Source organism: Schistocerca nitens, chromosome 5 (assembly GCF_023898315.1).
Source record: "Schistocerca nitens isolate TAMUIC-IGC-003100 chromosome 5, iqSchNite1.1, whole genome shotgun sequence".
Taxonomy (NCBI): Eukaryota; Metazoa; Arthropoda; class Insecta; order Orthoptera; family Acrididae; genus Schistocerca; species Schistocerca nitens.
In genome coordinates, this window is record NC_064618.1 from 444,699,748 (window position 1) to 444,717,006 (window position 17,259).

General features: G+C 42.7%; 1 protein-coding gene across 1 annotated transcript in view; it reads right to left on the reverse strand.

Moving 5' to 3' along the window:
- LOC126259851 (synaptotagmin-5) overlaps positions 1 to 17,259 on the reverse strand; it is a 203,984-nt gene that overhangs the window by 136,831 nt on the left and 49,894 nt on the right. The window contains exon 2 of the mRNA XM_049956906.1: positions 8,758 to 8,939. Within this exon, the coding sequence (XP_049812863.1) occupies positions 8,758 to 8,939 (182 nt within the window). The remainder of the gene's footprint in view (positions 1 to 8,757; positions 8,940 to 17,259) is intronic.

A 17,259-nucleotide genomic window follows, 5' to 3' on the forward strand; every position in this document is an offset into this window, starting at 1 on the left:
AGCCGTAAATTTTCCCGAGGACATGCAGCTTTAGTGTATGATTAAATGATGATGCCGTCCTCTTGGGTAAAATATTCCGGAGGTAAAATAGTCCCCCATTCGGATCTCCGGACAGGGACTACTCAAGAGGACGTCTTTATCAGGAGAAAGAAAACTGGCGTTCTACGGATCGGAGCGTGGAATGTCAGATCCCTTAATCGGGCAGGTAGGTTAGAAAATTTAAAAAGGGAAATGGATAGGTTAAAGTTAGATATAGTGGGAATTAGTGAAGTTCGGTGGCAGGAGGAACAAGACTTTTGGTCAGGTGATTACAGGGTTATAAATACAAAATCAAATAGGGGTAATGCAGGAGTAGGTTTAATAATGAATAAAAAAATAGGAGTGCGGGTTAGCTACTACAAACAGCATAGTGAACGCATTATTGTGGCCAAGATAGACACGAAGCCCACACCTACTACAGTAGTACAAGTTTATATGTCAACTAGCTCTGCAGATGATGAAGAAACTGATGAAATGTATGACGAGATAAAAGAAATTATTCAGGTAGTGAAGGGAGACGAAAATTTAATAGTCATGGGTGACTGGAATTCGTCAGTAGGAAAAGGGAGAGAAGGAAACATAGTAGGTGAATATGGATTGGGGGGAAGAAATGAAAGAGGAAGCCGCCTTGTAGAATTTTGCACAGAGCATAACTTAATCATAGCTAACACTTGGTTCAAGAATCATAAAAGAAGGTTGTATACCTGGAAGAATCCTGGAGATACTAAAAGGTATCAGATAGATTATATAATGGTAAGACAGAGATTTAGGAACCAGGTTTTAAATTGTAAGACATTTCCAGGGGCAGATGTGGATTCTGACCACAATCTATTGGTTATGAACCGCAGATTGAAACTGAAGAAAGTGCAAAAAGGTGGGAATTTAAGGAGATGGGACCTGGATAAACTGAAAAAACCAGAGGTTGTAGAGAGTTTCAGGAAGAGCATAAGGGAACAATTGACAGGAATGGAGGAAAGAAATACAGTAGAAGACGAATGGGTAGCTCTGAGGGATGAAGTAGTGAAGGCAGCAGAGGATCAAGTAGGTAAAAAGACGAGGGCTAATAGAAATCCTTGGGTAACAGAAGAAATATTGAATTTAATTGATGAAAGGAGAAAATATAAAAATGCAGTAAATGAAGCAGGCAAAAAGGAATACAAACGTCTCAAAAATGAGATCGACAGGAAGTGCAAAATGGCTAAGCAGGGATGGCTAGAGGACAAATGTAAGGATGTAGAGGCTTGTCTCACTAGGGGTAAGATAGATACTGCCTACAGGAAAATTAAAGAGGCCTTTGGAGAGAAGAGAACCACTTGTATAAATATCAAGAGCTCAGATGGCGACCCAGTTCTAAGCAAAGAAGGGAAGGCAGAAAGGTGGAAGGAGTATATAGAGGGTTTATACAAGGGCGATGTACTTGAAGACAATATTATGGAAATGGAAGAGGATGTAGATGAAGATGAAATGGGAGATAAGATACTGCGTGAAGAGTTTGACAGAGCACTGAAAGACCTGAGTCGAAACAAGGCCCCGGGAGTAGACAACATTCCATTAGAACTACTGATGGCCTTGGGAGAACCAGTCATGACAAAACTCTACCATCTGGTGAGCAAGATGTATGAGACAGGCGAAATACCCACAGACTTCAAGAAGAATATAATAATTCCAATCCCAAAGAAAGCAGGTGTTGACAGATGTGAAAATTACCGAACTATCAGTTTAATAAGTCACGGCTGCAAAATACTAACGCGAATTCTTTACAGAAGAATGGAAAAACTGGTAGAAGCGGACCTCGGGGAAGATCAGTTTGGATTCCGTAGAAATGTTGGAACACGTGAGGCAATACTAACCTTACGACTTATCTTAGAAGAAAGATTAAGGAAAGGCAAACCTACGTTTCTAGCATTTGTAGACTTAGAGAAAGCTTTTGACAACGTTAACTGGAATACTCTCTTTCGAATTCTGAAGGTGGCAGGGGTAAAATACAGGGAGCGAAATGCTATTTACAATTTGTACAGAAACCAGATGGCAGTTATAAGAGTCGAGGGGCATGAAAGGGAAGCAGGGGTTGGGAAAGGAGTGAGACAGGGTTGTAGCCTCTCCCCGATGTTATTCAATCTGTATATTGAGCAAGCAGTAAAGGAAACAAAAGAAAAATTCGGAGTAGGTACTAAAATTCACGGAGAAGAAGTAAAAACTTTGAGGTTCGCCGATGACATTGTAATTCTGTCAGAGACAGCAAAGGACTTGGAAGAGCAGTTGAACGGAATGGACAGTGTCTTGAAAGGAGGATATAAGATGAACATCAACAAAAGCAAAACGAGGATAATGGAATGTAGTCAAATTAAATCGGGTGATGCTGAGGGGATTAGATTAGGAAATGAGACACTTAGAGTAGTAAAGGAGTTTTGCTATTTAGGGAGTAAAATAACTGATGATGGTCGAAGTAGAGAGGATATAAAATGTAGACTGGCAATGGCAAGGAAATCGTTTCTGAAGAGGAGAAATTTGTTAACATCGAGTATAGATTTAAGTGCCAGGAAGTCGTTTCTGAAAGTATTTGTATGGGGTGTAGCCATGTATGGAAGTGAAACATGGACGATAACCGGTTTGGACAAGAAGAGAATGGAAACTTTCGAAATGTGGTGCTACAGAAGAATGCTGAAGATAAGGTGGGTAGATCACATAACTAATGAGGAGGTATTGAATAGGATTGGGGAGAAGAGAAGTTTGTGGCACAACTTGACTAGAAGAAGGGATCGGTTGGTAGGACATGTTTTGAGGCATCAAGGGATCACAAATTTAGCATTGGAGGGCAGCGTGGAGGGTAACAATCGTAGTGGGAGACCAAGAGATGAATACACTAAGCAGATTCAGAAGGATGTAGGTTGCAGTAGGTACTGGGAGATGAAGAAGCTTGCACAGGATAGAGTAGCATGGAGAGCTGCATCAAACCAGTCTCAGGACTGAAGACCACAACAACAACAACAACAACAACAACAACAACAACTGTGGTAAGATTGTAATTTGGATTTTCTAAAGAATTGGGTAGTACCACGGTTCACGCGTTTTTTGTTACGCGACGGCACCAGTGTATAAAACATTCTCCGACTTCTTGCCACGTCAGTCCAGGGTTTGTCCCCACAGAATACTGTCCGACGAAACAAAAGTTTTGTCCCAGGCTTCTACTTACTGGGATTCTGTAATTGAAGAGGGTGTAGAGATAAGAATGTGCGAGAAGAACTTCAGCCGCGACAGCGGATATAATCTTAACTATGCATGGAACTGGGCTGTCGATGCAGGGAAGAAGCAGAGATATTCGTCGCAATGTTCACGCTACTGTGCGAACAGTGGCACCATCAGCGCAGACGGTGACATCAATTAAAATGTTGCATAAGTTAGAAGCTTTTTTGTTTTGCTTGTTGGTATTCTGCTTGTTGTAGATTTATTTATCGATTCTTATTTTTATTTGCGTTCACAAGTGCTATTTGAGCTTAGATATTGTCATTTTGTCGTTTTGAGATAGTGAGTGGCGGCTGTTTCTATTCTTCTGTTTCTATTCAATAGAGGGGTGACAGTTGCGAAGGCAGAAGGTCATTTGCGCCATGTATGAGGATAATGCTACTGGACAGATCACGCCAAAGAATGGTTTTCTCGTTTAGGGAGGAACGTTTTGACGTTAGTGACTCCCATGTTCAGGAAGATCTTTGGGGTTTGATGAAGATCATTTAAACACATTAATGCACAATGATCCATGTCAGTGTACTTGAGAATTGACAAATGTGATGAACTGTGATCATTCCACCATCGTGCGACATTTGCATGCAATGCAGAACAGAGGTCGGGCGTACAGGTGCCGCATGCTAGAAGCCAAAATCACAAAAATCAGCAGGTGGCCATATGTGCATATCTACTTGCTCGTAATCAATAGGGCTTCGAACAATACCGACCATTACTACCCTGTATCGTCATTGGTGAAGAGGAATGGTATCTTCATGCTAAGAAAGGAAAGGAATGGTCGAGCTGAAACAAAGATTTGCGTGCATCCACAAAAGATAATGCTATGAATCGGGCGGAACATCGACGCTGTGGTACACTACGAATTGCTTTCCCGAAGTATAACCATCACTGCTGACATTTATAGTCAACAACTGAGACGTCTTACAGACGCAATATAAGAACAACGACCAAGAAGACTGCGTGAAGTGATTCTACTCCACGATAAAGCCCGCCCGCTTTCTGCTAGACCGACGAAAATCAGTATACAGGAGTTGGGTTGGAAAGTCATTCCGTACCCCTTGCGCTCTCAGATAGTTACCTTTTCCGCTCTCCATCGAACAACCTTCGAGGAACTTTCTCTGTGGATGAAAATGTTCTTCGAATATGACTCGACAAGTTCTTCGCCTCAAACGCACGTGCTTTCTACAGTCGCGAAGTCGACGTGTTACCCCAGCGTTGGCAGACCGTGGTAAACAGTGAAGGAAAACATATTATTGTTGACTAAAGCGTCTGTTATGTGTGTCTGTTTTGTTTACCTAATTTATGGAAAAACGCTACGAACTTATGCACCAACTAATGTAGCCGTCTATGGCTCAATAGGAAGCTGTCTGTGGGCAATGTAAGTCCACCACAGCAGCAGTTCAGTCAGTCAGTTGGTCCAGACGAAGACAATGGAGGTAATCGTTGAAAACTCGAGCTTTTACCCTGAACTGACGCAGCAACAGTGCCGTCGCAAAAGACTTTGTTCTCAACTAGACGTCTTTTTTTTATTAACACTTTTTCATCACGGAATTCCACATAATATTCCACTAAGCAACGGCTTACCAGCAAAGCAACTTTTCTACAAATATTTACAAGGAGCATAACAGAAAGTGACATTACAAACAAGAGCATGGCAGGCAAAGACAGTTGGCGAGAGTTCACACCAGAGAACTTGATTAGGGGTATCCTCCCGTATAAGAAAGCAATTTGATACACTGTTGATGCAAATGAATATGCTCACCAGTGCTATAATAAGTACAAGGAGAAGGTACATATCTTACATCTTGTATGGATTTCTCGGTTTTACATGGGACCGAGGTCCTTTCGTCAATAGCACATTTAGTCAAAAAGAGTATGATTACGGCAATAACGCATTTTCTCCAGAACTGCGAGTGAGGCTCTAAAACAGTGGTCGTCAAACTTTTCTGCACAAGAGCCAATACTGACGCTGTAGGACGACACCTAGGGCTTCATGTACCTGTCTTCCTATGAACTGTGGACCTACATAACATAGTATGTTATTAGCCAACAACAGGCCAGCTATAGTAAGGGACCGATAAGTTGGCCGCCGATCCCCAAGTACTGACCGTTAAAAGTCAGCATCACTCGAGTCACTATGTGGCTCAAATGGCTCTGAGCACTATGAGACTTAACTTCTGAGGTCATCAGTACCCTAGAACTTAGAACTACTTAAACCTAACTAACGTAAGGACACAACACACATCCATGCCCGAGGCAGGATTCGAACCTGCGACCGTAGCGGTCGCGCAATTCCAGACTGTAGCGCCTAGAACCGCTCGGCCACTCCGGCCGGCAGTCACTATGTGTCGACTGTTTATTGCTTCACATGAAGTGTATTCGCAGTTGCGAATATGGACAACTATCAGCTATATAATGATATGACGACAAAGCAAAATTGTGCCGGATTGGGTATCGAACCCGGATTTCCCACTTATCGCGAGCGGTCGCCTTACCATTGGCTATCAGTATACGACTCACGGCCACACCCGAACTTATATATGTCGTCAATCATCTGCCTACAATCAGTACACGTACATCCATTGTGAATATTCCCATACAGGGGAGACACTTTACCTGAGAGTCACTTGCCCGGTGTCAGCAGATAAATGCGATACTGCAGTGCTTGTGTTATTCCGAATTGGGACGCACTGTGGCGACTACAGCCGTCATGAAATACAGGAAATATATTCGCAGTTGCGAATATGGACAACCATCAACTATGTGATGGAATGACGACAGTGAAAATTTGTGCCGGACCTGGACTCGAAACCGGATTTCCCGCTTGTCACGAGCGGTCGCCTTACCATTTGGCTATCCGAGCACGACATACTGCCATCATAATTCAGAATAACACGGACACTGCAATATCCTTTTCTGTTTCAGACTGCTGCCACCCCAAAGTTATGACACTATAATTGCCTGTCGAAGTGTTGTTTTATCCGTGTACGTTGACGATTAACTGGTTGACAACAGTAATTGTACTTGTATTTAAATGCATTATGCAATATGAGGCACGATTTAAAATGTTTACCAAATGTTTTGGGTGACAGTTCGCTTCTACTCATTGCATTGTATTATGACAGCCTTCAGTTAATTTCATATTCCTTGCTACAAATAAATACCGCATTTGAGGAAGAGCCCTCTCTGGAATGTGAATTCACGAATCCGTGTTACTTCCCTGTCAAAATTCATGCCATAGCAGCTGATGGGATCGAGCTGCGAACGCCCATTAGTTGTCAGCACTGGAAGACAAATAATAAAACTTTCCCTCTCTACATCCTCTAACCCCGCAGCGACCGCACTGTTCCTGAGGTAACAGGCCAACTTCACGTAACTCGTGGCTGAATCTATCGACCACAATTAAACTTAAGCACATCTTAAAAATATAGTATCGCCTCTGTAAGTATTTTTGTTTGTTATAAGCAGGGAAGCTATACTCTTAAGAAGCTCCTAATGTTAGTTGAGGTTGTAGGGACGCAACCAGCGACAACCGCGGCTGAAGTCAGACGATAAACTGATCGTTTGGCAGACGTCAGTAAGGTTCACGTACTTGTCATCAGGAGCGCTGTGAAATGCCTTCTTCTTGCTGCAGCGCGGAGATCGGTGACCTTAATTTTGTCAGTGTTTTTTGCTTTGCATAGTTTATACGTTCGCTTGGTTATCAAGCAAAACTTGTGATTGAATACGCTCTGTGTTAGTGAATACATTGCATTTTCTTGGTGAAGGCGCACGATTTATCAGAATAAAATGTTACTCCAAAATCACACAGTCGTTTGTGTCTGATTCTCGCTGCGATCAAAACGCTATATGGAGTTCGCAAGCCTAGCGAGCCGCAGATTTGCGACAGTGGTGACCCGGACGTCTTTGGATTCGGATGTTGGTTACTAGATGCATACTACAGAGTCCGCCAGAAAAATATATACACATTTTAAGGAACGAAAAGTCTTACTCACGTGTTTATTTTACATTTAATAATTGATCACACATGTTGTACAACCTTCAGCCTTCAGTTTAGCTCATGGTTACTTTAAATGTTCAAATTGTTCACCGTTGGCAGCATAGGAAAACGACGAGCGGTCGCCGTAACTACGACAGTCAATGTTACAGTGGAGATCGCTGCACATGTCTCTGTAATCTCCTGGCGACGTTCCTCCAGTGTGCGTGGCTTATGTCGATAGTCGTTATCTTTCATAGTTCTCCACAAGTATAAGTTCACAGGCGTTAGATCTGACGACCGTGGAAGGAACTCAATGGACCCTCTTCGTTCAATCGATTGCCCCGGAAAATTGCCATCCAGGAAAGCTCATACGGCTAGGTGGTAATGTGGTGGCGCCCTGTCCTGTTGGTGGAAGACCTCTTCATCAGCTCCATAAAGTACACGTACACCTCGCATAGTTGATGTGCGTAGCATTTCCAGATACACTTCTCCAGTGACATTAGCATCAAAGAAGAAGGGTACTACTAAGCCCCTAGATCATAGTCCACACCACACATGAACCCCTGACCGCTTTATCCACATAAACATGCGGAATTTCCGTTGCCCGGTACGCACTGTTATGCCGATTCACGGTTCCATTATGTTTAAATTGCGGCTCGTCACTCCACACTACCTTCGTCACAAATTGTTCGTCATCAGTTACCATTTGCCGATACCATTCCCAAAATTGCATTCGGCGATCAGGATCGCCATCATTAATCACGTGCAGTAATCGTGGAATGTAAACTTTCCGCTTTGCAGCTTTCAGAAGTCTCGTACACTTTTACTACTAACCCCCACTTCACGTGCACATTGCATAGCAGACTTCTGTGGAGGATTACGAAACGTTTCCAACACGAGAGCCGACGGAGGAGGACTTGTAGCTGTACACTGTCTTCCTGATTTTCCTTTGTAAATGTCACAAATCGTTCCGTGCAATTCAAACTTGTCAATGATGCGTTTAATTGTTAGGTGGGTTGGCGAATCTGTTTCAAACTCCCACCTCCACTGACGTTGCACTTCAGCGGCATTATCAAACTTGAAAAACCACTTCACATTACATTTTCGTTGCTTGAATGTCAAGCGTGCTCCAGCTATCTTGTTTTCTCAAAACCGAGATGAAAGTACTAACATCTGTTGAACCAAAGACTAAACTACAACACAATCGTCACTCAAATCAAACAACGATATCGATACCTGTGTAGAGCCTGAGAAAGAGTGTATACATTTTTCTGGCGGACTCTGTGTCTGTGTTGTAAGTACGGCTGAGAACCGCGGGCAGCACGAGGGCTTGATTCAGTCTGCATGCAGCTCGTGGGCCATAGTTTGATGACAAATGCTCTAAAGTACGGACCATTTCATACGATCTGTTGGGTTCAGTCTTTTTCGTTATATAAATTCATTGGAGCTCGAGTACCTAGTGGCAGCCTTAAGTCATCTGACAGTGCTCATGCACTTACCTCTCGTCGATGTGGCCCTTCTCGGCGGCCTCCAGCAGGTTCTTCTCGAACCAGTTGAGGCGGTACCTGCGCGAGCAGGCGACGTACAGCAAGCCACCGACGAGCGTGACCAGCAACACAGACACCAGGCCGTACACCGCCAGGTAGGACGCCTCGCTGTGCATCGCTGCGGGATCCGCCATCTGCAACAGCGCGTCAGCGGTAGCTCAGCTTACGTGTGGATCAACAGCCACCTAACGCCACGGCTGTTACCTAACCACGATACAGCAGTGGAAACCAGCATAACGGTAGGATTCTTGCGAAAGTAATAGCACAGTGTTTGTAGCATACTGTACCGAATTTATTATCAAAGTAGTACATACATATAAGACGTAAACAACTATGACAAATTACATAATTTCTTTCATAATACGAGTAACAAAATAAGGCATTTGCATTTCCTATGTGGAAACTGGTTAAGGTACTCACTGTCCTGCTCTGCTATTGCATTGTTAGTACTTTGTCCAACCTCCGCTCTTCCTAATTACCTCAATAATTCTATTCGACATTGATTTTGTAGTTCTTGCAGTGAAATTGTCTCTCACTCTTCTTGTATCACACTTTTCAGGTCGCATACGGCCTCAAATTCCCTTCCATTGCGACAAACACAACTTGCATGTATTCCCCACCGGTTTTCCACAAGTTTCATATCCGGGCCATGTGCAGGCCAGGACAACACATCAATATCTTTTAGTTGTAGTAGAAGCATACACTGAAGCACTATCTTGTTGAAACATTAGACTTTCGTTCCCAAGGTCCTTATACATTCTAATCAAATCTATCTCTAGCATATCAGCATATGTAGTTAGTTTGCAGCCTTATATGAAGGGCTTATTTCAATAGTGGTACAAGTCCATTATGTCCACTTTTCTGTCTATAATGCTTCTGAAATTAATGAGCCAAACAAACAGAAAGAAAGGTTCATCTCTAGCAACAAGCCATACGCTTGAATATTTCTGGTATCTCAACTGCAGATTTTTCAGCGCTCATTTAACGCTAGGACTCTGTATCTCAATATGAACAAAAATGGACTTGTACCACTATTCAAATAAGCCCTTCATATATAGCATGTATATGTGTCCAACATCTTCTCCTAAATCCCAAAACAGCACACTTCATGAGTGTCAACACTATGGGGATTACAGGATTCTAGCTTCCACAGGAGGGGAGATATTTGCAGAGAACGTGATTTTTCCACGTGTAACGTACTAGCACCAGTACTCTAGGTGTTTACCCGCCCGGTAGCTCAGCGTGTTCGGTCACAGGGAAAGCTTATCCTCTGTAATAAAAAACTGATTAAAGGAATCAACGATCAAATTGGATGGATGCCATGTGACATCCGCCCAGACCAAACGCAGCGAACAGTACCGGACAAAAAAATAAAATAAAATGGCGGTAGCGTCTGTGATTAGTAATCAAAACGTCCTCGGTGCTCTGTTAGAAACCCGCCACAGCTTAAATTTTGATTGACAATCTGCACTGGTGGCCAAAGACTTGCGGCATAAGAAGTCACCCTCATTCTGCCAACGACATTGTCTAAGAGGACGGAAGAGCGGACAGAGGTTTAAGGTACTCTCTTGCACTTGGAGTGGAAAACTGCCCTTAAAGGTGGAAGAATCAGCAATGACCAACGGCATGAGGATGCAGACGGCGATGGAAGTCACTGAACTAAAGACACATAACGTGTATCCACATGACATGTAGCCTGTAATTAAAAAGTGTAATGATGATCTCTCCATTGGCAAAAGATTCCAGAATAGTCATCCATTCGAATCCCTGGGAGGGGACAGCCAAGATGGAAGTAATCACTAGTTAAACACTGAGTAACCGACGAAAGTCGGGGAGTGGAATGTCAGAAGCTTAGAAGCTTGAACGTGGTAGGGAAGTTAGAAAATCTGAAAAGGGAAATGCAAAGGCTCAATATAGATATCATATGGGTCAGCGAAGTGAAGTGGAAAGAAGACATGGATTTCTGGTCAGATAGTGTGGGGTAGTATCAACAGCAGCAGAAAATGATATAAATGGAGTGGGATTCGTTATGAATAGGAAGGTAGGGCAGAGAGTATATTACTGTGAACAGTTCAGTGATAGGGTTGTTCTTATCGGAATCGACAGCAAATCAACACCGACAACGATACTTCAGGTATACACGGCGACTCGCAGGCTGAATATGGATACACAAAGTATATGAGGATACTAAAAGAGTAATACAGATCATAAAGGGAGATAAAAATCTAATAGTCATGGGGGACTGGAACGCAGCTTTAGGGAAAGGAGCAGAAGAAAAGGTTACAGGAGGATATAGGATTGGGACAAGGAATGAGAGAGGAGAAAGACTAATTGAGTTCTGCAATAAATTTCAGCTCATAATAGTGAATACGCTGTTCAAGAATCGCAAGAGGAGAAAAGGCCGAGCTATACGGCAAGATTTCAGTTAGGTTACGTTATGGTCAGGCAGAGATTCCGAAATCAGATACTGGATTGTAAGGCGTATCAAGGAGCAGATATAGACTCAGATCACAATGTGGTAGTGATGAAGAGTTGGCTGAAGTTTAAGAGGTTAGTCAGGAAGAATCAATACCCAAAGAAGTGGGATACGGAAGTACTAAGGAATGACGAGATGCGCTCTAAGTTCTCTAAGGCTATAGATACGACAATGAGGAATACCTCAATAGACAGTACAGTTGAAAGAGGAATTGAAATCTCTAAAAATGGCAATCATAGATGTTGGAAAGAAAAACATAGGTACAAAAAAGATAACGGCAAAGAAACCGAAGGTAACAGGAGAAATATTTCAGTTTATCGATAAAAGAAGGAAGTAAAAAAAGTTCAGGGAAATTCAGGAATACAGAAATACAAGTGACTGAGGAAGGAAATAAACAGTAAGTGCATGGAAGCTAAATGGCTGCATGAAAAGTGTGAAGAAATTGAAAAAGAAGTGATTGTCAGAAGAACTGACTCAGCATATTGAAAAGACAAAACACCCTTCGGCGAAATTAAAAGCAAGGTTGGTAACATTAAGAGTGCAACGGGTATTCCACTGTTAAATGCAGAGGAGAGAGCGGATAGGTGTAAAGAGTACATTGAAGGCCTCAATGAGGGAGAAGATTTGTCTAATGTAATATAAGAAGAAACAGGAGTCGATTTAGAAAAGATAGGGGATCCAGTTTTAGAATCAGAATTTAAGAGGGCGTTGGAGGACAATCAGCGTAACAATTCAAAGATGCTTACAAGAATAATATACAGAAGAATATAAAAAAATATTGAGAGCGTGTCAGATGACGATCAGTTTGGCTTTAGGAAAGGTAAAGGTACAGAGAAGCAATTTTGATGTTGCGGCTGATATTGGAAGAAAGACTAAAGAAAAATCAAGTCACATTCATAGGACTTATCGACTTGGAAAAACAGTTCGAGAATGTAAAATGGTGCAGGATGTTCGGAACCCCAAGAAAAATAGGGGTAAGCTATAGGGAGAGACGGCTAATATACAATATTTTCAAGAGACAAGAGGGAATAATAAGAGTGTACGACCAAGGACAAAGTGCTCAGATTAAGAAAGGGTGTAAGACAAGGATGCAGTCTTTCACCACTACTGTGAAATCTGTATGTCAAAGAAGCAGAGATGGAAATAAAAGAAAGATTCAGAAATGGAATCAAAATTCAAGGTGATAGGATATCAATGACAAGATTTTCTGATGACATTGCTATCCTGAGTGAAAGTGAAGAAGAATTGCAGGATCTGCTGAATGGAATGAACAGTCTAATGGGTATAGAATATCGATCGAGAGTAAATGGAAGAAAGACAAAAGTAATGAGAAGTAGCAGAAATGAGAACAGTGAGGAAGTTAATATCAGGATTGATGGTCACAAAGTAGATGAACTGAAGGATCAGTGCTACCTAGACAGCAAAATAATAGATGATGGATGGAACAAGGAGGACATCAAAGGCCGACTCGCACTGGCGAAAAGGGCATTCCTGATTAAGAAATGTCTACTGGTATCAAACACAGGCCTTAATTTGAGGAAGAAATTTCAGAGAATGTGCATTTGGAGCACAGCATTGTATGGACATGAAACATGGGTTGTTGGAAAACAAGAACAGAAGAGAATCGAAACATTGGAGATTTGGTGCTACAGACGAATGCAGCTCTGCCTAACAGGTGTTGTATGCGAGTAGTATCAGGTTGCCTTGTCGACATGCTTTGCAGGCTGATCTACATGTCAGTGGGAAGAAACGTTTTGCCAGCCCCATCACATTAGGCTGCTCTGCTCGACAGGCGTGTTGTGTGGGAACAGTACTGACCTGCTTTGCAACATGGCCTACGTATCTCGGGCAAGAAACGGTTTTTCAGACCTCACACGCAGGCTGCCCTGTATGACAGATGAGAGCATAATTGGCTTCAATTATTGATCTGTTTTCCTGGGACTACGTGTGCAGATGGGCATGTCTGGAGAAAATCGAGATGGACATAGGAAGTGATGGACAGAGAGACAGAGCAAGAGTGGATAGATAGGGAGAGAGCAGGATAGGTGTGATGAACAGAGAGAGGGGGGCAGGAAGGAATGGGCAGAGAGGGGATGGATGAGTTGGATGGACAGATGGGAAGAGGAAGAGGCGGATGCAGAGAGAGGGTGGAGGAGACGTGTGCATATGGGAGTCAAGCTGCAGGGAAAAGGCAAGCGTATATATATATATATATATATATATATATATATATATATATATATATATATATATATATATGCTTATTTGCAATGGTAGGCATCTTGCTGTGTTGGATTTCCTCCTGAGAGGTGGCAGGACAAAGGCACACTGTGTATGTTGTGCCTTATGTGTTGCCTACAATCCAATCATCCGCTCCGTATGAAAGAGGGTAGGCCCAGTAAAATTTATGATTCGCTAATAAAATACCTTTCTCCTCGTAGAGACACACATTCCTCTTTTCTCGCTGTAAACCATTTTACCAGTTTAATGCAGTAGGTGATATGCAGATGAAGTACATTTGACAGCTGGTTAGTAGATCCTGGTAGTTTGTTGAAATCCCTCATCCCATGGCTGTCGAATACTAAACGACCACAGGAAGCGTCAGCAAACATTGTAATTGGCGGAGACTACAACACAGAAACTGAAAGGGAAAGGATAAATATCATGTTATGCCAGAGAGATTACTGTCAGTGGCAACCACGCTGAGACATTTTGCAAGTTTAACAGTTAAAGAGACTTGAACCCTTTCTACAAACACAAAGTTATTGACAAGTACACATGATCCGCCAGAGGACCTATAACTTAAGTTGACTGTTTCCTAGCAAACCAGAAAACAGCTGTTCTGTTTCAGGATGTGCGTGGATACAGATGTTACATGGACCAATAAATACTGGAAGCAAAGATTGTCTTAATGCAGGGTTGGCATAAAAACAAAAAAACTGCTCAGAGCAACCAAGATACACTGAAGCGCCAAAAAACTGTTGTAGGCATGCGTATTCAAATACAGAGATATGTACACAAGCAGAATACGCCTATGTAAGACAACAAGTGTCTGGCGCAGTTGTTAGATCGGTTACTGCTGCTACAATGGCAGATTATCAAGATTTAAGTGAGTTTGAACTTGTTGTTACTGTCGGCGCACGAGCGATGGGATACATCTTCGAGGTAGCGGTGAACTGAGGATTTTCCCGTACGACCATTTCACGAGTGTATCGTGAACATCAGGAATCCGACAAAATATCAAATCAACATCGCTGCGGCCGGAAAAAGGTCCTGAAAGAACGGGTCAAACGACGACTGAAGAGCGACAGAAGTGCAACAGTTCCGTAAATTGCTACAGGTTTCAATGCTGGGCCATCAACAACCCAGTCGTGTACCCTCGATGACTGCACGCACATTCGCAAATTTTGAACATGTCCTGGGGTAAACGTACAGTACGTAGTTGATTTGAATTTCAGATGTCTTCGTGTCATTGCTTTCTGTGAAGAATTAATTTGGTGTTATTCTGTCGCACTTGTTATCCCTACTCTGTTGCGTAACTGAGATAAAGCGATTTCAGGTAAAACTTTATTGACTTCATCTCTTATTTTGATGCATACACTACACCCCCGAAGTGCGTACAGTTACTTTCGAATCAATTTGTATAATGACGATGGTGTTTGCAAATGATCAGGTTTTAGCCTCGAACAGTGAAGATGGACTATGTAGAGCAGTCTATGAACTACTCAAAACATGTCAGGTGTATAACACGTCAATGTCAATATAAAAAACCTCCATATCTTCTTGTGGAAAAAATCTAGACTGGACAAAAATAGTAATAGAAAACAAGTTCATAGAGCAAGTAGATAGATTTAAGTTTTTATGCAACAAATTAACGTTCACATGAGACCCATATCAAGAAGACAGAACTGAGAAGTTGCCTAAATAAGTACCATTAGTAGATGTCTTCGAAATAAAGTAAGAAGATAAATTTACCTTAAATTTTATAGAGATACGTCAGTCTAACATGGCGTTATGGTTATCTTGGGTAATTAAAAAAAGTTAAAGTAAGATTACAGGCCTATGAAAGCAAATTCCTCAGCAACATAGGGAACATTGCAGGATACACAAAGATTATAAAGGAAACACGAATATTGGAAAGAAATTGAAAATATTTGGTATTAAGGAAAAGTGTGAAGAAAATAGACAAAAATTGATGTCCCATCTGTCGCGAAAGGAGGAGCTGGGATTACTTCCACATTTTTGGCAATATATTCCGCAAAGTAAAAGATGCTTTGCAAGACCAGCGAAAAGATGGAAGAGCCAAGTGTTGCTGCAACAGGCTGAGCAAAGCCAAAAGCATGACAGAAGAGGAAGAAGAAGAATGTTACCGAGAGAAAACCTGATGTTATCAGAAAGCTTCTAATTCCTGAGCGAGTCTAGCAGTCGCTGACCAGTATTCACCACGTACTGGGAATCTCACGGCTTTTGTGGACTGTGGAAGCCCAGCAGGTACCGGAGGACACCTGCTCCCGACAGAGCTCGTGGGAACGCCGCCAGTCGCCGACTCTAGCTTTGGTGACAGCTAAGATCAAATCCCAGGACGCTGCCATGTATTGAGTTACATTCAAATGAACGTAAAATCACTGCACTAGTCAAAATTCAAATCGAATGGTGCGTGTCCAATTTAGTCTTGTATGATAGGTTCCTCTTAGGACTGTAGAATAAGAAGTCAGTTTACTGAAGTGATGGCTGTAATGGGTTATCTCCCTTGACCAATTTAGAGTTACAGGGTGGGGATAGATAGAACATTGAGACTGAATGTTGGTGATACGCTATGTGATGAAAAGTATCCGGACACCTGGCTGAAAATGACTTACAAGTTCATGGCGCCCTCCATCGGTAATGGTGGAATTCAATATGGTGTTAATCCACCCTTAGCCTTGATGACAGCTTCCACTCTCGCAGGCATACGTTCAGTTAACTGCTGGAAGGTTTCTTGGGGAATGGCAGCCCTTTCTTCACAGAGTGCTGCACTGAGGAGAGTTATCGATGTCGGTCGGTGAGGCCTGGCACGGAGTCGGCTTTCCGAAACATCCCAGAGGTGTTCTATAGGATTCAGGTCAGGACTCTATGCAGACCAATCCATTACAGGGTTATTATTGTCGTGTAACCACTCCGCCACAGGCCGTGCATTATGAACAGGTGCTCGATAGTGTTGAAAGATGCAGTCGCCATCCCCGAATTGCTCTTCAACAGTGGGAAGCAAGAAGGTGCTTAGAACACAATGTAGGCCTGTGTTGTGATAGTGCCACGCAAAACAACGAGTGAAAGCCCCATCCATGAAAAACACGGCCACCCCATAACACCACTGCCTCCGAATTTTACTGTTGGCACTACACACGCTGGCAGATGACGTTCACTGGGCATTCGCCATACCCATCGGATCGCCACATTGTGTATCGTGTTCATCACTCCACACAAAGTTTTTTCACTGTTCAATCGTCCAATGTTTACGCTCCTTACACCAAGCGAGGCGTCGTTTGGAATTTACCGGTGTGATTTACGAACAACCGGTCGACCATGAAATCCAGGTTTTCTCACCTCTCGCCTAACTGTCATAGTACTTGCAGTGGATCCTGATGCAATTTGGAACTCCGTGGTGTGATGGTCTCGATAGATGTCTGCCTATTACACATTACGATCCTCTTCAACTGTCGGCGGTCTCTGTCAATCGACAGACGAGGTCGACCTGTACGCTTTTGTGCAGTATTTGTCTCTTCACGGCCGGCCGAAGTGGCCGAGCGGTTCTAGGCGCTACAGTCTGGAACCGCGCGACCGCTACGGTCGCAGGTTCGAATCCTGCTTCGGGCATGGATGTGTGTGATATCTTTAGGTTAGTTAGGTTTAAGTAGTTCTAACTTCTAGAGGACTTATGACCTCAGCAGTTGAGTCCCATAGTGCTCAGAGCAATTTGAACCATTTTTGTCTCTTCACGT